The sequence below is a fragment of the Trachemys scripta genome, chromosome 4 (genome assembly GCF_013100865.1).
Source record: "Trachemys scripta elegans isolate TJP31775 chromosome 4, CAS_Tse_1.0, whole genome shotgun sequence".
In the NCBI taxonomy this organism is placed as follows: Eukaryota; Metazoa; Chordata; order Testudines; family Emydidae; genus Trachemys; species Trachemys scripta.
In genome coordinates, this window is record NC_048301.1 from 83,483,260 (window position 1) to 83,510,370 (window position 27,111).

General features: G+C 40.5%; 2 protein-coding genes across 2 annotated transcripts in view; one reads left to right on the forward strand and one right to left on the reverse strand.

Moving 5' to 3' along the window:
- The window catches only part of ZDHHC13 (zinc finger DHHC-type palmitoyltransferase 13), a 24,181-nt gene extending 20,298 nt beyond the window's left edge, over positions 1 to 3,883 (forward strand). The window contains exons 15-17 of the mRNA XM_034769778.1: positions 1,018 to 1,175; positions 2,820 to 2,917; positions 3,683 to 3,883. Coding sequence (XP_034625669.1) covers positions 1,018 to 1,175; positions 2,820 to 2,917; positions 3,683 to 3,821 — 395 coding nt within the window. The 3' untranslated portion in view covers positions 3,822 to 3,883. The remainder of the gene's footprint in view (positions 1 to 1,017; positions 1,176 to 2,819; positions 2,918 to 3,682) is intronic.
- A 1,185-nt stretch (positions 3,884 to 5,068) lies between these two features.
- Positions 5,069 to 27,111, reverse strand: part of CSRP3 (cysteine and glycine rich protein 3) — a 28,043-nt gene continuing 6,000 nt past the window's right edge. The window contains exons 2-6 of the mRNA XM_034769779.1: positions 22,343 to 22,474; positions 9,385 to 9,553; positions 7,827 to 7,959; positions 6,796 to 6,889; positions 5,069 to 5,745 (exon numbers count right to left, since the gene is read on the reverse strand). Of these exons, the coding sequence (XP_034625670.1) occupies positions 5,672 to 5,745; positions 6,796 to 6,889; positions 7,827 to 7,959; positions 9,385 to 9,553; positions 22,343 to 22,454 (582 nt within the window). The 5' untranslated portion in view covers positions 22,455 to 22,474 and the 3' untranslated portion in view covers positions 5,069 to 5,671. The remainder of the gene's footprint in view (positions 5,746 to 6,795; positions 6,890 to 7,826; positions 7,960 to 9,384; positions 9,554 to 22,342; positions 22,475 to 27,111) is intronic.

The window sequence follows — 27,111 nt, forward strand, 5'->3', positions numbered from 1 at the left end:
GAACCCCACCCCCTACCTAAGCCTCCCTGTTCCTTGCCCCCTCCTAAGACCCCCCCCACCCTAACCCCCCCCCCCCAGACCCTACCTGTACCCTGACTGTCCAAAACCTTATCCATCCCCCTCCAAAACCTTCCTGCCCCTTCTCCGACCCCCTGGCCCCCTTGTTGTTGGCCTTCGCCTAATGTCTCTGTGAGCTTGCTCAGCAACTGCCTGAGCCGCTCGTCCTGGCACGCTGGGCAGCAGTGGAGGGGAAGCGGGGGAGGAGCTCCAGACTCCCGGATGCGATCTGCGAATGCAGGGAGGGAGGGAGTGATCTCTGCTGCAGGGGAAGCAGAGGAGGGGCTCTCTCTGGCTGTCGGAGCCCCATGTAAGTGGCACCATCCGGCCGGCCGGCTGCCCTGTCAGCAGCGCGCGCTCTGCATGGGGCGGGGGGGGGGGGAGAGTCCGGACCTTTACAAATTCCCCCGGACGCTATTTTTAGCTCAAAAAGCCGGACATGTCCGGGGGAATCCGGACGAATGGTAACCCTAAGTATCATCATTTAATTTTATAAAAACTCTCTTAAGTCCATCCAGTGCACTGGGTACCCATTCCATGAAATAAAAATGCACATTAATAATAATACAATAAAGGTCTGTTTATCCCATCTTGTCAGACTAATCTTCACAGGTCGTTATGATGACTTTGTAGGACAGGAGCTTCAATTCACATTTATCTTTATTTTAAATTGGCTCACTGGGAGGCATCCTGAATAAGTGAACCATACTACTGTAGTATATTGCATAGTGTGTAATAAATTAACTTGCTGTGATTTCTGATACCAACTGTAATTTGTTAAATGTGTATGCTGCATGCAGTATGCATTCAGTAACTGCATCTGTATTGTTTTTGTAAGTGGTAACACTAGAAATCTTGTTTCTAGAGTTTGTAATGTCAGGTTCCATGCTAGAATGTCTTAATCTGTTCTTAGGTAGTTTATTAATTTTTTTAGTAAAGGTTAACTTTACTCATTCTCAGATTGGTCAGAACATTGTGCAACAACTTACCGGCAAGATGGAGCGTGGACTTACTTCACACAGATAGTGTCTTGTTCTCCATGGGTTTTGTACATCTTTACACTAGTGTCTTTTCATACTTCGTGGTCTTCGTTGATGCTAATTATTCAGCTTTATCAGGTACTTTTTTGCTTCATTTATATGCTTTTCTTGAGGACTTTGACATTTTAAAAATTTCCTTGGCAGACTTGTCTTATCAAAGGTCTTATGTTGCACCAGGAGAGAGATTGCTTGATTATTACCTGTTAGGTTCACTCCCTCTGGGGCACCTGGCATTGGCCACTGTCAGCAGACAGGATACTAGGCTGGATGGACCTTTGGTCTGACCCAGTACGGCCATTCTTATGTCCTTATTTCTTACACAAAGTGCTGCCAGATGGCAGGAGAGAGTGCATAGGCAGCCTTCCTTGGCCCATCAGTATCAAGCTTCAGTGATGTGCAAGGATGACCCACATCTTAAACCCCCAGTGCTGAGCCTTTGGTTCCATGGCTATTTGTGCAGAGATCATTTCAGATAGTCAGTCTGAAGAGATTCTCAAAATCAAACCTTGTAACAGAAGTCTGCTGTTCATAGTGTGTGTGTCTCTCTCTCTCTCTTTTTTTTTTTTATGCAAATCAAAAATATTTAGGGAAATTGTTAAGAAATTAGTTTTTAGAGGAAAAGAATCTAGGTGACCTATAGAACTGGTGTCAATTTCTAAAAATATTATATGGTTGATCATTTTGCCTAGTAGTGTAATTAGTACTGAACTGAGAAATGTGTGTTTTAGCTCAGCAATGCTTCATTAATCCATTTAAAGTCCAATTAAGATAAAAATATATGACCCTGGCTCTACCCTGATTAGCAGTATCAAGCAATTTAAAAAAAAAAAAACTTTGCTTTTCAAAGATTCATAACTTGGCTTCCTATACAGAATTGTTCCAGGCTGGTAGTTTTATCCATAAACTGATTTCTTTACCAGTGTTCAGAAAACTAGAGTCTGCTGTATATACATCTGCATATGTTAAAGAAATTTATTGAGCTAAAATTATTTTTTAATTAGCTTCCTAGGTTTCTTCAGAAACCACTGATCTGTGTGTGTTTAATATAGTCTAATCTATTTTTAAATGATATTAAACATTTTTGACACTGTGGAAAAATATTTGGAAACAGCCAGAATATTTACAGTCAACTTCTCTGCTGTATACACAGTAGCTTGTCAACCTATATTACTTAATGACTTCTAACAAGCTATTCGTTGAGGTTGCCCAGCAGCCAGACAATAATTCGAAAATATCTCTGTGACCTAACATATAATGTTACACAACAGAAAAGGCAGTGGGAAATCATAGGCAAAAATACTTAAATGTAAAAATGCAGTTGAGGAAATTTGAAAACTAAGGCTCAAACTCTGTCCTCTTCTTGCTCTCTTGTGCCAAAGTATTACTGCACATTGTTCTTGCAAGGAGATGGCTTCAGTGATGTAATAGGTCTTTTCCCATCTCTGTATTCTGAGTAGTAACGTCATGCATTTTCACCTCTGCAAATATCTAGGCACAATGAACCAATTAAGGATGAGTTCTCGGTTTTGGCATTGACACTCCCAACTTCTTGGTTTCTATCACTGCATTAGTGGCATGTTTGTAAATAACTTATACCGTAGTTTCTTTGTGTTAAATATGCAGAAAAAAATAATTAAATTCTTTGGTGTCTCCATTATTTTAACTGCTTTAACATATCCACATTTCAACTGTCTCCTTCCCTCCACCACACCCACCTTGAAGATTGCATTTCTGGGCTTGACCTCACATGAGAGACTAAACCTCATGATACAGAGCAAGTGTTCTAAGCATGCTGCTTCTCTCAGGAAAACTCCATATAAGTAAGTATTTTTGGTAAGAGAATTATTCGTAAGGAAATGGAATTGATCATTTTAATAATAATATGTTTAACTACTTGGTATGTGCCAAAGAAAAGTTAGTTTACTAGGTGTTTGCTGAATATGCCTCTTCTTCTGAGTTATGCAAAGAGGATGGAATCTGATCCACACCAGGGGACTCTCCAGCAAGGGAGATGAGTGATTCCAGTGGGTAAAGAGCCAGGATAATCAGCTACTGTGGAACTCTTCTGTACAGGGCTGCAGGGAGGAGATATAGCCAAAGTATCTGATTCTCCTCAGTTGACAGACACTCTTTGGGGATTGTTGCCTACTGTTTATAGGTTAGAGAAATCCCATGGGGGCTCTAACTTACCCCATGGCCAAGCAGAGAATCAGGGTGACATAACCATCTACTGTAAAACTTGGCATAACAGAGAATCTGGCCCTCAAGGTTTTCTGTTGAAGTAGAAATCTTTACTTTCTCACTATCTTTGTGCTGGTCGCTGTGATAGCACTTACTGAATTCTCCTGGTTTTTTTTTTTGTTTTTGTTTTTTTGTTACATTTAAGTGTAATATGGACTGGAAAGGCTCTATGAAAATATAATAGATAAGGCTATTTGGGAAGAAAATGTGTTTGTTTTTCTATTTCTTCTGCAAGAGCTCTCCTTGTCAGTTTTGTGCTTGAAATGCTCTTTAGTATACCATGTTTGCTGTGTCGGCCCTCTTCTTTTGTTAAGTTTATTAATAGATATTTCTCTGACTTCCAGTCACGGATGTTTCCAGAACCTTGCAGACTTTTTTCAGTGCAGTTGCTTTGGTATGTTCAAGCCCAACATAGTCGACTGGACTAAACAATATACTCTAACATTTCATCCAGCAAAAGGTAAAAACGTTCACTGTGTATGAAGAAAAGCAACATCGAATTCTTAGAGCTGATCTGAAAGCTAAATAAAACTGGATATTGTTTATATTGTTTGCAAGTTATTTTGAAACTCTCTTGCCTTAATTTTTTATATTGTTACTATTGTTTAAATAGTAAAGTTAAGTGATCATAAATTACAGCAAAACAGATGCGGAAGAATTGCTGTGGTGGTTTGTATGTACTTTCAACTGAAACAACTTGAAATTTCATATAACTATGAGGTGTCACTCAACATATATTTTTATGAGAGATTTTTATACAGCACTCCAGAATTTTTATTTAATACCTTTTGATTAATTTTTCAGATTCATGTGTCTACAAAGAACACATTTGTTAAGGGAAATAAAATATTTTTAACATCTTTGAATTGGCTATTTCAAAAAGTTGTTAACACTAGTTTGTATTTTTGATAACTTATTTGTCTTTATACTGTAAATCTGTACAGAATCACTGTTTAGACTTACTGCTTGCCTTCACATTAAATAAATTAGCTTTCATGCTTATATTTACTGATTTTTTTTTAAATATTCAAGGGAAAGTATGAAACTTACATATTTACAAATCCATTAAAAGTAACAGCAGCAAAGACCTATCTTGCTACTTTAAACATCTAACAAGAATTGATCGGAAGACTAAATCTTGCACTCATTTATACCATTGTCACTTGGAAATGGATAGCTCAACCACTAGTAGGGATGTGACCAAAACCTAATGGTACAGGCATAAGATTGTTTCACATTATTTCAGACTACAAGCATAGGGCTGCCATAGACCCAAGTAATATACTTGTGCCCTTGATAAATTTAAAGGGATTAATACTATATTTGGAGAATATATAGTCTAATGTGAGTCACTTTTCAGAGATGTCAAATGTTCTTCACACAGCATGAGCCCACTGTGTCCTCCTGGGAGGTTTATGTTGCAGTAGAGAAGAACAAAAGCGACATTTATGGAGACGGGGAAAAAAGCCCAGATTGAGAGCAATAAACTGAGGAAATTCAAAATATGATCTATTACTAGTAGATTAGTAGTAAAATAGAATGAAATAAAACCAGAGAATTCTCAGTTTCAATATAGGTATAGTTTGTTTAGCCTGGTGAACTAGGTGAGCGCATTGAGTGTTAGAGTACAAAACAGGAGCAAAATAACGTAACCAGTCATAGCATAAAAGCAGTATCTACAGTTTATTGTATCTAGAGAAATCTACAATGACAAAACTAGATTTAACATCCACTTTGATTTTACCATGTTTTATGAAAATTTGACTTCCAGTTCAAGAAGTCTTTTTACTCCCTTTCTCTTTTACTCAAGAGGATGGAGCTGAAATTGTTAGCTATTATGACAGATTAGAATGTGCCTTTCAAAAAAAAAAAACTTTTTTCCTATACCATAGCACCACCGTAACATCAGAACATATTTCACTAAGGAATGGGCAAGATTCTGCTCTGTTGGAGTGGAATAAATCCAAAACACCTTCCTATGCCCCCTTACCTAGGATAATAACCTCTTCGGGGCAAAGCTATTATAACCTCATTTTTTAACAAGATAAGTAGTAGTGTAAGAAATACTATTGTTCACAAACAAGTTAGAATTTAGCAAAATATTAGGCTCTTTTTCAGTGTAGAATAAACTTAAATCCATTTGTCAAAATGTATTTTCTAGCTACTGCAATAATTTCTTAAGAAATAAGCTTACAAATCTCTCCAGTGAGGTTGGAGAAGCAGAAGTTTTTTTTAAATGCCCTAGGTTCTTTTCAATGAATCATTGTTTTACTTAGCAAACAATCAATCTGTGGCATCAACAGAAGTGTGAAATGTGTCTGATATAGAAAGTTTCACTCTTTCTTTTCCACTTGAGTGAGGCCACCAAACCCAATTCCTTTAGGACCAAAATTCTTTGCATAGCAAACTGCAAAAGAAAAGGAGAAAGAAGTTAGTATTAATATTTTGAGTATTTTTATGTAGTAAGTAATACTAAAAAAACTCATTTATAATTGGAAATCACAGTAAATAAAATACAATGGCTAGGAAGGCTGTAAGAATAAAATAAACATGGATTCTCTTTCTCAGGCACATCTACTATTCCGACAATGCAACCTTGTTCACTCTTGTTGCTTTTGAGATAGACAAACTTGTTAGCTTTGTCTGAAGTCAAGTCAAGCTCCTCTAAGAACAACTTTCAGTACTGTAAAATACTCAGAAAAAATCTAGGTTATAGGTATTAGAGGCAATTCTAACTCATGTGAATGCTTTTTGTTTGCAGAGCATGTGGAATAAATATATGGGCTGGGATTTTTAAAAAGGGCCAAAGGGAATTCCTATTGAATTCTCCCTTAGGCGTCTTTGACCATCCCAGCCTAGAACATTGACATACAATTCTTCATACCCTTTTCAGACTATTTAAAGGTGAATTGACTCTGTCTCTGAGAGAGAGAAATCCAAAGTAAATCCTTTATCTTCAATGCTGTTAGCATATTTGTGAAGCTCTTTGATTCCCACTGTAACATTCCTTGGAAAGAATCTCAACTAAGACCATGGTCTTATAATGAGAAGCTTGTGTGCAGACACCTGTGTCCTTGTGGAAACCTACTGAAGTGAGTGAAGACCAGTTCAGATGCAGGGGTTTCCCCACACAAATCATTTTGCAGGATCAATGTGATTCTTAGTGGAGAGAGATCCCAAATTTGAGAAGACTTAATATTGATGATAGAAGATATAGATTAATTTGCTTTTTAAATTCACTCCCAATAAGTGGTGAGACTGTGGTGTTGCTATGGGATTGTACAAATTATAGATCTTTCTTTAAAGCAAAGAAAGGGGGTGAACTAAATATACTTTCCCAAGTTCAGGTATCTAACAAAGATAGGTGGCGATGCCTACACTTTGTCCGAGTAGAGCAGACTTAGAAGAATATCTTCAGCCATATAGCAGAAATATCTCATAAATAGATTGCACTTACCTTTACAGTAGATTTCTCCATCCTTGTCTGTAACATTTGTAGATTCTAGGCTCTTTCCACAAATAGCACAACGGAAGCAAGTCTTATGCCAAGGCTGAGAGAGAAGGCAGAGACATCACATTATACATTACAAAAAGATTATATCAAGTAGCTAGTATGAAACTTTGACAAGCAACATATAAAGGGTTATAGTTTTATATTTTCTTCAGATGAAAAGACTGAAATTGTTTCATTAATTTTCATTTCATCTCAGTAATATGTTCCATTTTAGTCACTATAGGTCACTATGCTGATTTTTTTTGTGATTGCACCCTATCCTAATATATGACTCCTAATGACCTTCTTACTAGCTGAGATGTCTCAAATGGTGGTCAGAACTTGAGTCAGATCCCGTCGGCTATACAGCAATTGCATGTTAGCCATTGCTTCAAACTTTTAGATTGCAGAGAATTTTCAGTGAATGATCCTAGAACAGCAAAGTGGTAGCAGGTTACATGACACTGGCTTCTCTTTTTTTCCAGCTACACAATCATTAAAAGCTTACAAGATAAACAAGCATTTACTCTGGCTGGCACAGGGATGCTAGGGAGAGGAGGTGGCCCCTGCAATAGTGAACAGTAACGAGGGGCCACCAAACCCAATTAAAATATGGTTCATACAGTGAAAAAGTTTGAGAACACTTATCCCAAAGAATGAGTTTGCAACCTGAGGATTGTGAACAGATTTCTTCAGAGTCCCTTTCTTCAAGGGGAGCAGCTGTGGCGGAGGTGGGAATGGTGTCTTAGGGCATGTCTACATGTACAGCGCTGCAGTCGGCACAGCTGTACCGATGCAGCTGCACTGCTGCAGCGTGTCTGGTGAAGACGCTCTATGCCAATGAGAGAGAGCTCTCCCGTCAGCATAATAAAACCACCTCGGCGAATGTCGGGGGGGAGAAGCTCTCTCAATTTGGTATAATTCAGCAAAATTTAAAACCAGTTTTAAAAGATCTTTTAAAATAATAGAATAAAAATCATGTAACAATCCCTTACTTTTCCTCCTCCCATTATTTTCTCTGCAGCATACACCGATTTGCCACAGCGGGGACACTTATCCACATCTCCAAACTTTTTGGTGAACTTTGAAGGGTTGGTAGGCGTAGAAGGGCGAGCAGGCTTTGGTGAGCTGATGGAAACAGAGATTTTCAGTATATTTAAACATCGCTTGAAAAAATCATATTTCCATTCTCGAAATCTTCTTTCCAAGTCAATGTATTTTTTCGGAAGGGTTAGTCAACATTACAGTATTGGTTCACAGGACGTGAAGCTTGATTTATAATACAGGAAAATAAAAAAAATTCTACAGAAGTAAGTGCATTTTATAGTGCTAAGGAGCTATTGCTGTGACTAAGGTCATTGCCTTGGTTTTAGTGAATAGCTGCTGGTCTTAACGTTACAGCCAGCCATAACATTGGCTGTGCACATGGCCATGGCCATATGCACAAAAAAGACTGTATTTAACAGAAAGGGAGAGGCAAGTGGGGAGTCTAAGAAAAATTATCTGTATTAAAGATACCCTGAAAAATACAAAGCAGCAATACTTAAGTGTTCTCTCTCCAATCAACTAGCTGCTGGGACTTGTTAGTGAGAGGTTAATAAAAAGAGACAGGAATCTGAAATGCTGTCCTCTTCGTTCATTGTAAAGCATCAGCAGGTAGTTTTTGTTTGTTGCCTTCAAAAGGCCTATACTATGTCAAGGTCAGATGCAGAAAAATGGTTTCAACCTATATTTCTGAACTATCAGCCCAACCCAGTGTCAGCTCTTAGTCATTCATGAAGTGACCTTTGAATTCCTGGATAGTCAGACTGCAACATGTCATTAAGCCTACAGAAAGTTAAAAATTCCTGGTATGACACACACAATAATGAATGTGCCTGTGACAAAGGATTACTGATAAATACGCTCTCTAAGCTTGTACCTTCAGTATGGACATATTAGCTTCATTACAGAGGAAAATGTTGGAGTCGTTTAGAAATATGCAGCTTTGAAAATCACAAACTATTATAAAAGCATAGTGACATAGGCAGTTATCTGCAGCCAGGATTCTATCCCTCTGTTGAGTCATATATCCTCAAAATGGTATGTGACCCATGAGAGAGGTTTTATAATGGATATTTTCCTGTAGAGAGAAAAAAGTTAACAGCATGGGGTACTGTAACTATTACTATATTAGTAAAATATAAGTACAGTGCAGCCACTCAGAGGGAAAGATATTTGATTCTATTGTTCTATGGTGAACATGATTGTGGGATTGTGCAACTACTAGCAAATTACAGCTGCAGTGACTATCTAGGTCTGTGGTGATATGTAAAGCAAGGTTTCCTGTACCGTAATTACCTATTGGAATAGGGAAAAAATTTTAAAAGGCTTTCAAGAGGCTGAACGTTATTAAAAATTGGCAGAAATGACAAGACTTATGGAAGAAAAACCTATGATTGCATTTATTGTGCCCCTTATGCTAGATGTTGTTATGGAAACCTAATGAAGTGTCCAATAAATGGAGAATATACATTTTTAAAAAAAAGGTATAATCAATGGGATTTAACTCACTGTTGCAGATCCAAGCCTAGATGTTCGCCAGTATCAGTGCTGAGACACCCTGCCCCTTGTCCAAACCCAATACCTTTGGGACCATATTTTCTTCCATAACAGGTTTTGCAATAGATTTCAGATTCATGAGCTGCTACTGTAGTACTGTCCAGAGCTTTTCTGCAAGCCACTAAAAATAGAGAACAAAAGTGCATATAAAAATTTGTATTTACAAATCTGAGTATTAACATACCTCAGAATTATTGTAATACCAGTTATTTTGTTCTTGAAAATGGTTGATATAACTCAATATTATGCCCTCATCTGGAACATTGAGTTTATTTCTGATAACCCTGTTGAAAAAAGAATATAGCAGAAATAGGAAGAAAGGAGTTCTGATGTATAGCTAGTGTAGGGTAAATAAATGTTTACAAATTTGGATCTAGGATAAAGTTACTCTGTGGTCTCTCACTGAAGTAATTAGCATGTATCTGCAAAAAAATAAATAAGGAAGGTTATAACCCTCTTAATATGCTTGCCATTGCATCCTGGAAAGACATGAAGCAGAAGATTAAGGGCTATATTTAACCCTTGATCTTTGTGCATAAACCTCTTTAGCATTAATGGGAGTTCCCCGCATAAAAGGCAGATAGCCTATAACACATACATCTGCTTGGAAGCCCTTAATCGCTCATGATTGAATTGAAAGATGGGAATTCCGCTCAAGTGAAATCTCAGTTTTGGAGAAACCTGATTTCCCTTTGTTAGATGGGACGAAGATATGGGTTACTAATGTACATGCCCCCTCGTTTTCCCCACCCCAGTTTCTCATCCTTTAAAACTGTAGAAAAGTTAATCAGCTGTCATTGTTATAAGCACAAATATTAATATATTTTAAATTCAGCATTTACCAATATTCTGAGACTCTGCTCTTGTTTGTGATACAAAATGCCACTCAAGTCATGTTTGAGTCCCTGATAAGTAAAAATCATTTCCCAAGTATATCTAATTTATTGTTGAAATATCCAAGATGAACAGAATGTGTCATGAAAGGGAGTAAAGAGCCAGCTTAGTCACCACTGTAAATCTAATCCAGTTTGGTACTAACCAAAAGTGTCTGTTGATTGCTCTATAAAAAGGAGTTAACTTAAGCCTTGTTACTGGTATAGTAGCGACTGTAGTAGTAGCCGTCCTGCCAGGCCTGAGCATGGAGGCCAAAGATTGAATGGGTCTCCCTCTTAACACTGGAAGAGATCCCTTCAGGAAGTCAAGGCCAGCACAGAGAAGGTTAAATTAATTCTTTGCATTGGCCTTCACTGCAGAGGGTGGGAGGGAGATTCTCGCAGAGCCATTCTTTTTAGATGATAAATCCTGAGGAACTGTCCCAGATTGAGGTGTCGATAGAGGAGGTTTTGAACAAGTTGATACATTAAACAGTAATAGGTCACCATGACCAAGTGGTATTCACCCAAAAGTTCTGAAGAAACTCAGATATGAAATTGCAGAACTACTAACTGTGGCATGTAACCTATTGCTTAAATAACCCCTGTACCAGATGATTGATGGATAGCTAATGTGATGCCGGTTTTTATAAAAGGCTCCAGAAGTGATCCTGGCAATTACAGGCCATCAAGCCTCACTTCAGTACCAGGCAAATTGGTGGAAACTATAGTAAAGAACAGAATTATCGGACACATAGATGAACATATGTTGGAGAAGAGTCAACACGGCTTTTGAAAGGGAAATTATGCATCATCAATCCATTGGAATTCTTTGAAGATGTCAACAAATGTGTGGACAAGGGTAATCGAATAGCTATAGTGTTCTTGGACTTTCAGAAAGTCTTTGGTAAGGTCCCTCACCAAAGGCTCTTAAGCAACGTAAGGGTCATGGGATAAGAGGGAAGATTCTCTCATGTATCAATAACTGGTTAAATGGGTTAGAAAGAAATGGTCAGTTTTCACAGTGAAGAGAGTTGAATAGCAGGGTCCCCCAAGGATCTATCTGAGACTAGTACCATCCATCATATTCATAAATTATCTGGAAAAAGAGGTAGTGAGGTGGCAAAGTTTGCAGATGATACAAAATTACTCAAGATAGTTAAGTGCAAAGCTGACTGCAAAGAGTTACAAAGAGATCTCACAAAACTGGGTGAATTTCATCTACTATTTTCTTTACCAGTCAAAGTTGATAAATGCTCAATATTGGGGTGTAATTTAGCTATTACCATTCAAGAAAGTGATCTTGGCATCATTATGGATAGTTATCTAATGCCAAGATCAAGGTGCAGCAGCAGTCAAAAAATCCAACAGAATGTTAGGACCCATTAGGAAAGAAGTAGATGATAAGACAGAAAATATTATGCCATTAAATAAATCCATGCTATGCCCACAGCTTGAATACTATGTGAAGTTCTGGTTACCCCATCTCAAAAAATATATCCTAGGCTTTGTCTACACTAAAGGGAAAAGTAGATCTAATCTACGCAATTTGAGTTATGTGAATAATGTAACTCAAATAGACATAGCTTAGATCTACTTACTGCGGGGTCCACACTACGTGACGTTGACAAGACACTCTCCCATTGACTCCCCTTACTCTTCGCGATCAGGTGGAGTACAGGAGTCAGCAGGGTCTTCATTAGACCCGCTAAATCGACTGCCGATTCATTGATCGTCGCAGTGTCGATCCTCTGGTAAGTGTAGACAAGCCCTTAGAATTGGAAAAAGTACAGAGAAGGGCAACAAAAATGATTAGGGGTATTCAGCAGCTTCCATATGAGGAGAGATTAAAAAGACTGGGACTGTTCAGCTTGGAAAAGAGATGACTGATATGATCGAGGTCTATAAAATGAATGGTGAGGAGAAATTGAAGAAGGAAGTATTTACTCCTCGCATAATGCACAAACCTGGGATCACCCAATTAAATTAATAGGCAGCAGGTTTAAAACAAACATAAGGAAGTGCTTCTTCATACAATGCGTAGTCAACCTGTGGAACTCATGGTGAGAGGAATGTTGTGAAGGGCAAAAGTATAACTGGATTTTAAAAAGAATTAGATAAGTTCATGGATGATAGGTCCATCAATGGCTATTAGCCAAGATGGTCAGGGATGCAACTCTGTGCTCTGAGTGTTCCTAAATCTCTAAATCTCTGATTGCAAGAAGCTGGAACTGGCTGATAAATTGCCCTGTTCTGTTCACACCCTCTGAAGCATCTGGTACCACCCATTGTCAGAAGACAGGATACTGAGCTAGATGGCGCTCTGACCCAGTATGGCTATTCTTATGTCATTATCGCTGGAGCAGTATGCACTGCATTTGATGTACCTGTCCTATAGATAAATAGAGCAGTAAGACAGAGAAATTACCCCCTCTAAACTATCTACTCCCTGGCTCTAAACATTTGGGTGATCCCTTGTGTAATGCAAAAAGGGAGCTGATCACAGTGAGGCTCAGCTGGCAAGCTACATATTTATAACCACCCATGAATCATATTCCAATCAAAGTGCTGTCCAGAGAAATAGTCCCACTCTGATTTTGCCAAATGTTTCAAACCCATTTGTTGGTATTAACTTTCAAGAAGAGCTTCTGGGCCCAACCCAGAAGACTGCTTGCCTGGTGGTTGAAATAGGCATGGCTTTGGCCAAAATTGTATCGCCACAGAAAATATTTGCAAAGATCTGAAACTTCATTACATTTGTGGTTTCCTGGCGATAGTTAGAATTGCTGGTGCTATGCATTGGTATCATGTGTTGGGTGGGATTCCACACAAGGTATCTCCGGAAAATCCTTCTGATGACCAGGAACCACTCATCAGAGTCAGTGCAAAGTATCAGACATGAATCATCTCTGAATGACCCTTACATACTCTCACTTCCCACCCCGTAGGCTTATTTTCATTGTATCTGGAAGACAAGATGGCCATGGGCCACGCTGAGAAAAAAGAAAGTATCAGACTTCTTGAGTGTACAGCTTGTGCTGTTTAGTTTTCTAAAATTTCCTCAGCTGTCACCTTCTGATTTACTTTGACTGCATCACTAGTGGCATTTCTGAATAGAAAGAAAAGAGTAACCAGAAATTGAAAGCTCCTCTCAGAAGCAGTGTAAGTAATATTCTAGGCAGAGAAGAATCTGGTGCCTTTCAAGGCAAGTCACATAAGGGGTACACTGAAACAGAAAATAAGACCTGAGGTCATCCTCCTGATTCCCACCAGCCCAGGAGGCTTGATTCTGGGGCTTAATAGAGCTAGCCATTGAACCTCTAATGCACCATTAGAGAACACCAGACCTCATGAATAAGGGGTCCCTTTCTCATGAAGTGTAGTTCAGCAGGGATATAAGGACTGGAGGGGAGCTCCTGAGCAGTACTTCATTTGTGCCAGGGCTTGGCAGTTCATAGCCCCAGCACCTCTGGGCTTGCCACGTCAGTTATGAAAATTTAAAAAATTGCACTGGCTAATTGCTTGAGCCCAGACACCTCTTTCATTACAAATTAAGCACTGCTTCTGGGTCATCAAGTCCAATCCCCTGCATGCAGGCAACCCATTGTATAATCCCATTCATAAATTTATCAAGTTCCATTTTAAAACTAGTTAGGTAGTTTGACCCCTCTATGCCTATTTGGAAGGCTATTCCAGAACCTCACTCCTCTGATGATTAGAAACCTTCTTCTAATTTCCAGCCTAAATTTGTTCATGGTCAATTTGTTCTTGTGACACCATTGTCCTTTATCTTAAATAGCTCTGATCCCTTCTGGAGTTTACTCCCCTGATGTATTTATAGAGAGCAATCATATCTCCTCTCAGCTTTCTTTTTGCTAGGCTAAGCAAGACAAGCTATTTTAGTCTCCTCTCGTAAGATAGGCTCTCCATTCCCCTGTTCATCCTAGAAGCTCTTTTGTGCCCCTGTTCCAGTTGGAATGTATCTTTTTTGAACATGGCCAACCAGAACTGTACACAGTATTCCAGATGAGGCTTTACCTCAGGTACTTACCTTAATACTTGCCTACCTTTACTGGAAATGCATTGCCTGATATAGCCAAGGATCACATTTGCCTATTTCACAGCTGCATCACATTGATTAATACACTGTGATCAACTTCTACACTTTGGTCTTTCTCTTCCTCAATAATTTCCAACTTATGAGCCCCCAGCATGCAGCAGAGATTCTCATTGGTCCCTACATATATGACTTTCTTGTATTAAATTTATTCCCATTTCTGTTTCTCCAGTCCTCAAGGTTATCCAGTTTTTCCTGTATAATATCCCTATCCCCCTCTGTATTGACAGTGCCTTCCAACGTTGTGTCATCAGTAAATTTCATTAGCACACTCCTACTTTTGTGCCTGGTTCTTAATGAAAATATTAACTAAAGATTGGTCCCCAGACCAAGCCGCCTAGCCCAACAGTTCTCCTTTCAACACAATTTGTTGTCATCTCCCCTCTAGCCAGTTCCTTATCTAGCTTACAGTTCTTGTACAAATCCCCATCTTCTTCAGGTTAACTAATAATTTTGCAGGTGATACCATGTCAAATGTATTATTGAAAACCAGATCTACTGCATGTCCCTTGTCTAAAACATCAGTTATCTTGTCAAAGAAAGATATGAGGTTAGTTAGGTATGATCTACATTTGATAAACCCATGTTGCATTTTATCCCATTTTCCATTTACCTCCACATCTTTAATTATTCTTTCCTTCAAAATTTGTTCTGCAGTCTTGTATTCTATTGAGGTCTAACTAATGCAGGGGTGGAGAAACTACAGCCCCCAGGATTGCCACCCCCATGGTGCCGCGGGCCCTGTGCCACTCCAGGAAGTGGCCAGCACCACGTCCCTGTGGTCCCGGAGCGGCTCCAGGTAAGCTGCACCCCAACCCCCTACTGCATCCCTCACTCCAACCCCCTGCCCTGAGCCCCCTGCTGCACCTCGCACCCCTCCTGCACCCCAAAACCCTGCCCTGAGCCCACTGCCACACCCCTCCTGCACCCCAACCCCCTTGCCCTGAGCCCCTGACACACCCCACAGACCTGAGCCCCCTCCCACACTGTGCTCCCCCTCCTGCACCCCAACCCCCTTCCCTGAGCCCCCTTGTACACCCTGCCCCCCTCCTCTGCCCCAACCCCTTGCTCTAAGCCCCTTCCTGCACACCGCACCCCCTCCTATCCCAGCCGTACATTCATGGCTCTGCATGCAATTTCCCCACCCAGATGTGGTTCTTGGGCCAGAAAGTTTGCCCACCCCTGAAATAATGGGTCTATAGTTGTCCAGATCACTTTTTCTTCCTTTCTTAAATATAGGTACCATGTTTGCTATTCTCCAGTCGTATGGTACAACTGCCAATTTTAATAGATTTATTAAAAATCCTTGTTACTGGACTTGCAATTTCATATGCCAATTCTTTCAGTATTCTAGGTTGGAAATTATGCAGTCTCCCCATCACAATAACTTGAGCAACACTAGAATCATTGATATGCTTAAAGCACCCAGATAGAACTCAACCAGGAATTTTGTTCCTTTATCTTGCCATATTTCATCTCTGGTGTGAGAGAAACAACAAGAATCTCAAATATCTGGTGATCTCAACTATTCTAGAGTTTCTTCGGGTTGGTTTAGATAAGGTTCTACAACCAAGCACCAAAGAGAGCTAGGTACCAGCTCTGTTCTCTATGCAAGGATATTATAAGGTTTAACTCACTGCTAAATCTCTTGGAGATCTTTGAATGGAAAGTGTCATAGAAATGTCAGACATTGGTAATAGGATACAAAGTTTTATCCTCTAGGTCACCAGTTTAAATGTAGCCCAGACTGAAAGAGACTAAAAGTTAATAAGAGCTGACAGCTGTTAGTGGTCTCAGTTCAGTTCCCAGTGAATAGGCGTCTATGTTATAAAAAGCCCACAGCACAACTACCACTAATTAGCACCGCTCAGTGTCAGCAGAGTAGCCAAAAAGTGAATGGGCATTGAGAGTAGACTATTCTCTCATCCTAGAAGTTACCTCCCCAGATGAGGCACTTTGGTGAGACAGTTTGAGCAATGCTACACTGCAATTGCTTATGCTGTCCCTGTTCTATGGATAAATAGTTCTGGAAACTGAATTCCACTGTCAATCCAGAACCTTTCAATAGCATTAGTACTATAAAAACCAAGAAGCAATACAGTTTAGCAAATAGTGGTCATGTTTTTTCAGACGGGACTTGTAATTTTAGGTGCATCGGACTTTTTTCTTGGGGGGTGAGTGGGAAGTGGAACCCAAGTTGATACTTGGAAAGGCATGATTTTCAGAAAGTACTGAGAACCCGCCTCATGTCTCAAATGTGGCATGTGCAAATTGAGGCATCCACTTTTGAAAAATCTCTGCCATTATGTGCAAAGCCCTTTCTCAGATACCCTTTGGACTTCACCTCCTCCCCCACCTTAATATGCCTGCAGGTTTGTCAAGACTAGCATCTAATTTACACGCTGATTATGCAACTTGAAGAAAAAGGCAGATTAGCTCACATGACTAGCACACAAAAATAAAGTGCGTAGTGAGTAAAGAAGGGCTGGGAGTTCAAACTCCAGAAAGGTTAGTTGGTTATTTTCAAACACTTTTTTTCATGAAAAGAAAAAGTTATGGATCATAGAATCATAGAATCATAGAATATCAGAGTTGGAAGGGACCTCAAGAGGTCATCTAGTCCAACCCCCTGCTCAAAGCAGGACCAATTCCCAGCTAAATCATCCCAGCCAGGGCTTTGTCAAGCCGGGCCTTAAAAACCTCCAAGGAAGGAGACTCCACCACCTCCCTAGGTAACGCATTCCAGTGTTTCACCACCCTCCTAGTGAAATAGTTTTTCCTGATATCCAACCTGGACCTCCCCCACTGCAACTTGAGACCATTGCTCCTTGTTCTGTCATCTGCCACCACTGAGAACAGCCGAGCTCCATCCTCTTTGGAACCCCCCTTCAGGTAGTTGAAGGCTGCTATCAAATCCCCCCTCATTCTTCTCTTCTGGAGACTAAACAATCCCAGTTCTCTCAGCCTCTCCTCATAAGTCATGTGCTCCAGACCCCTAATCATTTTTGTTGCCCTCCGCTGGACTCTTTCCAATTTTTCCACATCCTTCTTGTAGTGTGGGGCCCAAAACTGGACACAGTATTCCAGATGAGGCCTCACCAATGTCGAATAAAGGGGAACGATCACGTTCAAACTGTGTCACTAGGGACCTGATCTAAAACTCATTGAAGTCCGTGGGAGTCTTTCCTGTAACTTCAGTGGCTTTTGGATCAGGCACTAGTTGCTAATAGGCAGTACAGTGATAAAAATAGACAAAGCTATCCAGGAAAAAGAAACATATTTGCAATTATTTTTTTAATTAATGCCAGTAAAACTAGAAGCTTCTGTTAATTTGTGAACCTGATCACTCTTTGCTGCATTCTCATCTGTTCTGCAATGATAATTATGTTTACTGTGGGAGTTGAGGGATGATGGAAACTCCAGCAACAGATAAAATGGTTCTATTTTTGGCACCATACGGATAGAGTATCTATGTACCACAACAGATGGAGCAAAAGCCCTTGAAGTGCTATTGTTGAAATAGCTCTGAGACCTGTCATCTGCTCAGAGACCGTTCATAAACCATCACTAAGTAGTTTCAGGTTTATAAAGCGAGATCCTGCCAAATATCCACCACAGCTGTGTTTTAAGTAAAATCCAAGAGGGAAACAAAGTAGGTAAACAGCAGTCTGCACAAGGGAGTGTTATTTCACATTCTTCATAGGACAAATTATACTCAGTGCAGGTAAGTGCCACCTATAATTAAGATTGCAGGACACTTCCCATTATAAGACCTTATTTTCAGTTGCTGCCAAACTTCAACAGTTTGGGCTAAAATTTTCCATGCTGGGTTTCTGCGTCAGCTTTATTTATTTATTGTTTACAGTTTTAGCAAAAATGGTTCATCTGTTTCCAATAATGAATTAGGGAGAAATAGTGTCTTTCCCATATTCAAAATTTTTTTTTTACAGTTGTTTTATTGAGATGGTCTTGTGCCTCCCTGTTTTGAAGCAGGGACTTGAAATTTGACATGGCTATGGGGGAAGGGAGTGCCTTTTGCCATCCTGGTGAAAATGTGCCCAAACCTGGCCAAGTTATAAGTCTCTGAGAAAACTCCATTTGCGCATGCTCAGTAGAGGTTTGTTAGTTTGACAGCTAAATTCTCTGACGATTCCCTGTGGACTGAACATGCACCATCCCTATGGAACAACTGAGTGTGCTTCAGCCCAGGGCTGCAGGGATGGAGCAGGATTTTCCCTGAAGTTGCTCCTTCCAGCTACTGAAGGACTGCTATGGCACTGGGCATCAGAACTGAGAGCAGAGAGGCAGTTTCTCCTGTGCTCTCAGTGCTTCCACTGGGTCTGGTTCTGTGGAAAAAACAGGATGTGATCATGTAATTAAAGACTGTATCATAACACATATTCAAAAGGAGGCTAAATGAAGGTTCCACAGGACACCTTAATTCTGGCATTGCCGAATTCTTGAATGCTTGATTTTGCAACCGTAGTGTTCGTTTAACATAATTGGTTTTGTTTGGATGTACGATGTAATATATTGGTTGAACTATTTCCCTATACTTGTACATCTCCAGTCAAGAAAAAAATGCCATGTTATCAGTGTTCCTGTCAATGTTTATGTACTACAATCTGGGTGCTACATCAAACCTAAGAAAGACCACTATTGGTGTGATGAGGTAAACTATTATGACTAATGCAAAACCAAAAGTTTACTGTTGTGCAGAGATGAAGCCAGGAGAATTTCAACTCCAAAGGAGATGGTCATGGGCCTCTAAAAACAGGGCTATAATGGAAACTACTTTGCAGCCTTAATTATACTGGTTGCTACTACTGCCTGCTATAATGACTTGTTTATAATACTGATATGTACACAACGTCTGCTTTCATTTCTAGCATTTAAATTGGTTTAGTAATGAGATTTAAGTTTTAAAGGGGAAAAGATTTGCTATAAGGGATATCTTCTATTCTTTTCAACTAACCATGTATGAAGAATACAATGTACCAGCTTTTACATGATTGGGTTACATTTTCTATACTTGGTGCTTATCATCTTCAAAGGACTTTATAAACAAACTGTTCACCCTAGCCTGGAAGTAAGCATTGGAATTGGATGTGGAGAAATACAAGCAGGGAAGTTAAGGTCAGTTTTTTCAAAAGTACCTTATAATTTTGATTCTCTCAAGTTTTGGTTGTCCAATTTGAGTCTGCTCAGCAGCCACAATTCCAGATGCAGTCAATCAGAATTACAAGTACTCAGGACCTCTGAATATCAACCTTGAGATGTTTCAAGCTGGACACCCAAAAACTGAGGCACACACAAACAGCCATTTTTGAAAAATTAGGCCTAAGTGATTTGGCCAAAGCTTCAGAAGGAATCATTGTTAGAGGCAGGATTAGAACTCACGTGTGCATGACTCCAAATCCCCTGCTCAGGCACCTAGACTGCTTTTCTTCATGGCTGGGCAATCTCTTATTTTATTTGGAAAGCCTGGCATGCCTGTCCTGAGCGATGAGGTGTGTCCTAGCACCCAGAACAGCCATAGAATATTGCATGATAGCGCACAAACATGATACTGATTCACCTACTCCAGGACTGATCAGTATTACCTGGAACTAACTGTCATGGAAAAAGAATCACCAGTTAGCATACCTCTCAGCTGCCAATTGTTATAAGGACTATCTCTGATTTTGATACTTTTTTTTTATTCAGATTTTTTGCTTTTGTCTCAGATGTTTACTGCAGTATCTAACTTATTAATATTTAAATTAGCTACCTCAGTGTGGGCCAAATTCCAAGTCTATGCATTAAAAAAATGTGACTCACAAATATACACTTTGTGCCTGATCCTCCACTACTATGCACTTTGTGTTGTCATTTACACTTGTGCAAACCACTACCAATCTAAAATTGTCTGCTGACACAGTTGGTGGGTGGAGATCAGGCCAGATATTTTCTGGCCAACCTATTCTTCACTCCCATGTCAAGAAAAAAGCCTGACTGCAAGGTAAATGCTATGGCACTACTGCCTTCCTCCTGTAGGGGCAGCTACTGCTGAGCTGATGTTTTCTCTCCCTGCATTCTCAGCTCCTCCACTTTCCCCCTGCAGCTCGGTAAGTCCATGGAGAGGAAGAGTCAATTTCACAGAGTTGGCTGTAGGGAGTGAAAAGGCATTGCATAGGGATGAGCATTGCATAGGGAAAGGAGCAGGAGGAAGGAGGACATGGCAATGGAGGAGGCACTTTGAAGATGTCTATACAGAAGGGGTCCAATTCCTGTTGGAATTGCTGGACTCTCACGGCAGCCATCCCCTGCAATCTCCCATTAAGCAATGCCTTCTTGTATGACTGGGTGAGTTTAAAAGAATTGGTGTTTGCAGTTGTTATAGACCTGATTTTTCAATTTGAAACTTACTCCTTTGTATATTGTAGTTATATTGTAGTCTGTGATGAGTGGTAAGGACCCTTGGGGACACCCAGGGTCACGGTTCTCCCACATCCCAGTTTTCCTATAAAAACATGCAATGCATTCCCCCCCTTACTGGAAAGGGGGACTCTACAGCCTATGGGGTATTGCCCTCCTGGGCTGAAGGCAGTACTTAATTTGTGCCGGGGTTTGCCAGGGCTGAGCCCCAGCACCTCTAGGCTTGGCAGTTCATAGCCCTGACACCTCTGGGTTGCCATGTCAGTTATGAAAGTAAAACAATTGCTTGAGCCCAGCAGCTCTCTCATTACTAATTAAGCACTGGCTGAAGAGGTAGGAAGCTGGAGCAGCTGGACCCAATTACTAGGAGCTGCTATTAAGAGGTAAACTGACACAGCCCTTCATTCCCTGATGCAAAGGCTTTCTAACTGTAAGAAGTTAGGTTGTGATTTGTTTTCTGTTAGGCGCCTTGCCTTTAGAGTAAGCACCCACATGGGCACCCTGCTGAAGAGACCCTTACTGGGTGTTGGCTCTGAGAATAGACTGCTTCTCCAAAGGAGGGCCCTTCCGACTCACCCTCAGACTGACCAAACAGCTCTGATTTACAGCAGCTTTACCTGAGCTACCTGTGTCTTGTTCTGCAGTCTGGAGAAAGCCAGAACCTCTGTAGCGTTCAGTGCAATGGGGATTCCCCCTTCAGTCCCATATGTGGGATGCTCCCTATACTGGAAGTAGTATGTGGGACAGTCTAGAGCTGCTCATGGTGGCTTTATGTAGGGTGACCAGATACCAACTGTGAAAAAACATGGCAGGGAGTGGGGGGTAATAGACGCCCATATAAGAAAAAGTCCCAAATAATGGGACTGTCCCTTTAAAAATGGGACATCTGGTCACCCTACCTTATGCTGCTCCTGCAGTGACGGTGGGGGTTTTCCTAGAGTGACCAGATAGCAAGTGTGAAAAATCAGGACGGGGGTAGTGGGTAATAGGACCCTATATAAGAAAAAGACCCCAAAATTGGGACTGTTCCTATAAAATTGGGACATCTGGTCACCCTAGGTTCTCCCCAGGCTTCTTGTGGCTCAGGTAGGCCCTCTGTACAGTGCTGGAGCAGTGTATAGGGAAGTAGAGTGACCAGGTAACTTGTGCCTGCTGCCCCCTTGAGGTTCTCCCTGAAATGAGATGTGTATTTCTGATTAAGCTGGCTCAGGGTGAAATTTATCCTGCTGCCAGGGGATCGCTACAGCCCTCTAGTCTACTCCATACCATTTAAGTCCTCAGTGGTATTAAGGGCCTCTGTCTAGGGCTATGTTTCACACCCACTAACAAAAATTCTAAATGAATAAAGTAAATTAGAGCAAGTCTCTTCTCTGGTTCTGAGCAGATTTGACACTCAAGGAGCTTGTTGCTGCAGCACTAAGTTATTGGAATGAATCATGTTAAAATGGGAGTTATACTGAGCCATGGAGATATTGCAAAGTTACAACAATGTAGCTCAGCTTACTGCAGTGGAAGCATGTCTTGTGAAAACTCCTGCCATTGCACTGGATTTCCTCAGCATGATACACTGACTTGTCACAAGCACCACATTTGGCGCCACCTCCCCAGTTCGGCATCCTTAGGTTTGAAGCGTTACCTAAAAAAAGCAAACAAATAAAAGAACTGTCAGCAGAAATTGCCCAGACTTAACTAGAGCAACTTGGATTCCCCCTTTTTGTTCTCTTGGTCCCAAAGCCAGCATAGCTGCCCACATGAATACCACCCCAATATTTGCAGATTCTCTGGTGGCAAAGAACCAGCGAACTAACTCCTATACCACTCTATCTCCCTGAGGCTGGCATATGGGCATCACTGAGGGAGGTGGGGGAAGAGGCATTGCCAGGACTTCCATATGCCCCTGAGAACTTTGGCTACTATCATGGCCCTTGGGGACCCTTGGTGGTCAACCTTTAGTCAATAGCTGATGAGTGATGGTCCAATAGACCATGATCAAGAGGAAGGATATTCCAGTGGTTAGGCTCTAGCTGGGGCCTTAGACACCTGCATTCAATTCCCTTTTCTGCCACAGACTTCCTGTGTGATCCTGGGCAAGTCACTCCATTTGTAAAACAGGAAAATACTACAGTACTATGCCTATCTCACAGGGATACTCTGAAGATTGTGTATGCTCAGATTCTATGGTAGTAGGGGGCCATATATAAATATCCAGGATATCTGAGGGCTGCATTTTCCAAAGATTACCTTTTCCTTTCATTGCTGCTTTTCTGCACCGTTGGCCTTTTCCTTGGTCACTAACTTTCATATAACTTTTGTGTGGCAAAGAGTATGGAGGATCTGGATCCTATACAGAATTCAAAGCTTTAGTGGAGTTTTACAAGTGAATCCGAGGACAGAATTTGGCCTTATAAATTTTCTAGGGATCAATATTCCAAGCTTATCTGTCAAGGGATACCATATTTTACTGTTTTATTACTTCTCTCCAAAGCAACTGTTGTTTTATTCAAGGCTACCATGTGTTCACTGACAGACGTATAAAGGAAATTTCCTGTACCCATATTTCTTTAAACTTACGATATGATCGATTGTGAAGTTAGATTAAGGAATTAATACCTACAGAATTTAGTCTTACATTTTACGTTATTTTTGGTGGCGTTTTCATGGATACAGGTTGTTCATCCTTCTGAATTATGCAAACACAACAGATGCAACAGCCCTACTAACCAATCAACAATGAATAATAATATTTAGTTTTTCTGAGGTACTTCACTCAGGGATCTCAGGTTTGGAAAGGAATCTGAACTTCTTATTCTCTTTGTACAGATAGGGATACAGAGAAGTGAAGTGACTTGCCCAGGTCACATGAGGTCAGTGTCGGAGCCAGAAATAGAACCCAGGTCACCTGACTCCAACCCCAGTGTCCTCTCTGCTGACCATGTTGTACATCAGATTCTAAAACAACTAGAGCAAATCTGGTTTTCCCTGGGGCTTTCTTGATGTTTCTGAGTCATAGTTTTTAGGAAGACTGGAATGTCATCTTGTCATTTGCACGTCACATTATCAGACTGTTTGGAGCTCCTGGCTCAGGCCTTTCTTATCCTTCTTGGAAAGCCAGTCACTTTCTTATTATAGTTAACTGTTCTTTCAAAGGCAGCTTTGGGTCAGCTTGTTCCAATTTGGCTCTGATAAATTCACAGCTGAGATATATACCGGGTACTTAGCTAAGGAAAAGATGTTGAACATTGAATGATTCATCAAATCTACTATGCCAAAATTCCTCTTCAGCTGTCGAACAAGAGATAGAGGAGAATTTCTCAGAACAGTGTAGCACAAACAGCTGATAGTCGTTTGGTTCACATTTTGAAGTGTAGTTTCACCTTGAAAAGCAACTATAAAAACGACATTGTGAAGTTTCGTGTTTATAATCTCAGTGATGTCTAGTTCAAGTATCTGAGTGAAAATAAGCTGTCTATAACTTCCAGCTCCGCAAACTCAATCTGAAAGTCAAGCTGGCTCTTTCTGGTTTGAACATCACTAATATTAAAGATTCTGCAACTAAAACATAGTTAAGAATGTATGTAAGAGATGGAATAAAATCTTGCTCAATTTCCCATACCTATTTTAGTTTTGTGGTGTTAACAGGATTAAAAAGTAGTAAAAACATGATTTAGTTGGTGAAGTAAGCAGAAGTGATAATGAGTACATTGTATCAGGGGGTAGCCGTGTTAGTCTATATCCACAACATTAAAATTACAATACCTACCTGAGGAAGTGAGGAAACAGATTGACAGAGCCAGATGGCTACCTAGAAATCACCTACTACAGGACAGGCCCAACAAGGAAAATAAAGAACACCACTGATCATCACAAACAGCCCCCAGCTAAAACCTCTCCAGCGCATTATCAACGATCTACCACCTATCCTGGAAAACTATCCCTCACTCTCACAGACCTTTGGAGGCAGGCCAGTCCTCGCCTACAGACAACCCCCCATCCTGAAGCAAATACTCTCCAGCAGCTACACACCACATCACAGAAACACCAACCCAGGAACCAATCCCTGTAGCAAACCTTGTTGCCTACTCTGACCCCCATATCTACTCTAGCGACACCATCAGAGGACCCAATCACATCAGCCACACCATCAAGGGCTCATTCACCTGCACATCTACTAATGTTCTATATACCATCATGTGCCAGCAATGCCCCTCTGCCATGTACATTGGCCAAACCGGACAGTCCCTACTTAAAAGAATAAATGGACACAAATCAGACATCAGGAACGGTAACGTACAAAAGCCAGTAGATGAACACTTCAATCTCCCTGAACATTCTATACCAGATTTAAAAGTCACTATTCTTGAACCAAAAAAATTCAGAAACAGACTTCAAAGAGAAACAGCGGAACTAAAATTCATTTGCAAATTTAACAGCATTAATTTGGGCTTGAATAGGGACTCGGAGTGGCTGGCCCATTACAGAAGCAGCTTTGCCTCTCCTGGAATTGACACCTCCTCATCTATTATTGGGAGTGGACTACATCCACCCTGATTGAATTGGCCCTGTCAACACTGGTTCTCTACCTGTGAGGTAATTTCCTTCTCTTCATGTGTCATTATATAATGCCTGTATCTGTAACTTTCACTCTATGCATCTGAAGAAGTGAAGTTTTTTACCCACGAAAGCTTATGCCCAAATAAATCTGTTAGTCTTTAAGGTGCCACCGTACTCCTTATTGTTTTAATGAGTACATTGTAAGAACAGATCTATTGAGGAAAAAGGGCCATATTTTACAGAGTAGAATTGGACTTTAAAATCCATTATTTTCCTTGTTTGGTAATTCTTTTACTTAACAAAAATCATCATGTTCGCTATTTGAAAACGTTTTCCTGTCCACAACACTTTCTTTGATTTTTTTTTTAAAAAGTACTTTGTATCAAACTCATTCATTTAGATTTGTTGTTTTGTCTTTGCGTGAACAGAAATCAAGGGGGGGAAGGATAGCTCAGTGGTTTGCACATTGGCCTGCTAAACCCAGGGTTGTGAATTCAATCCTTGAGGGGGGCATTTAGGGATCTGGGGCAAAAATCTGTCTAGGGATTGGTCCTGCTTTGAGCAGGGGGTTGGACTAGATGACCTCCTGAGGTCCCTTCCAACCCTGATATTCTAATTTAATTTGTAATATTCTGTTCCCCTGTCACTTATATATCAGATGACTCAGCCCTGCACAATGGAAATATGATAGATTGTTCTTATAACAGGAATAAAAAATAAACAATATTTCAAACCTGGGTTTTAAGATAATGGAAAACAAAGAGAAATGAACAGTATTATGAGACAATTGAGAAATTAATAAATGATCTATGCTTCTATCATGCTCCCATTACCATTAGTGATACATTTCTAATTAGTATCGATGGAAATAGAAAGGGGCGTTTAACACATAATGGGGTTGCAACTCCATTGAACTGAATGGAATCTCACACCCTCTCACACCAGTCCAATTATCTCCACTCTTTTCAAGTGTGGAAATCAAAGAGCCGGAATTCAGAGCAATATCCAATGACAATGCTATCAGTGCTTGATCCTGCAATGTGCTGAGTGACTCCTGATATTCTTCGATTCCCTTTGGAATCAAGGGGCTCAAGTCTGCACCAGTTGAAGTTAAGGAATTCAGTGGAAGCCCAATGGTAATTGAAAGCACAAAGCACCTTGCAGGATCAGGTCCCAGGCCCTCACAAACTGTCAAGAGGGCAGTTGGTTGGAACAGATTGAAATTACGTCATCAGCTGAGTGAAGGAGCAAACATCCCAGAGAAGGTCTGATAAAATTCAATAATGAACCTCTCACTGTTACAGGCAGTGGTTACAGCTCTGAAAGGAACCCTTGACACTGATGTTAATTATAGCAACATTAGTACATTACTGCATGAGCTTACACATTTTCCATGCTTTCCATCATCACCTGATGGAGGGGAAAAGAGTCAAGGAAGAAAATATCTCCGAAAGAACACTGAATCTTGTGATGGTGCCACATGCTCTGATCTCTGGCCTGGCCAGCTCTGCAGGCAGGTGCAGAAGTGGGGTAAGGAGGCAGGTCCCTAGCCCCTTCCTGTCTCCAAGTACATTAACTATGCCTTGTGGTATCCCCTTCCTACATGTACCTCTGTGCAATGGAAGGGCCATGAGAAATCTGACCCTTTAGTTTTGTAGGATGGCTATTATCTGAATCTTAAATATTTTAACTTAATCTTAAAACAAATATTTTATCTTAATC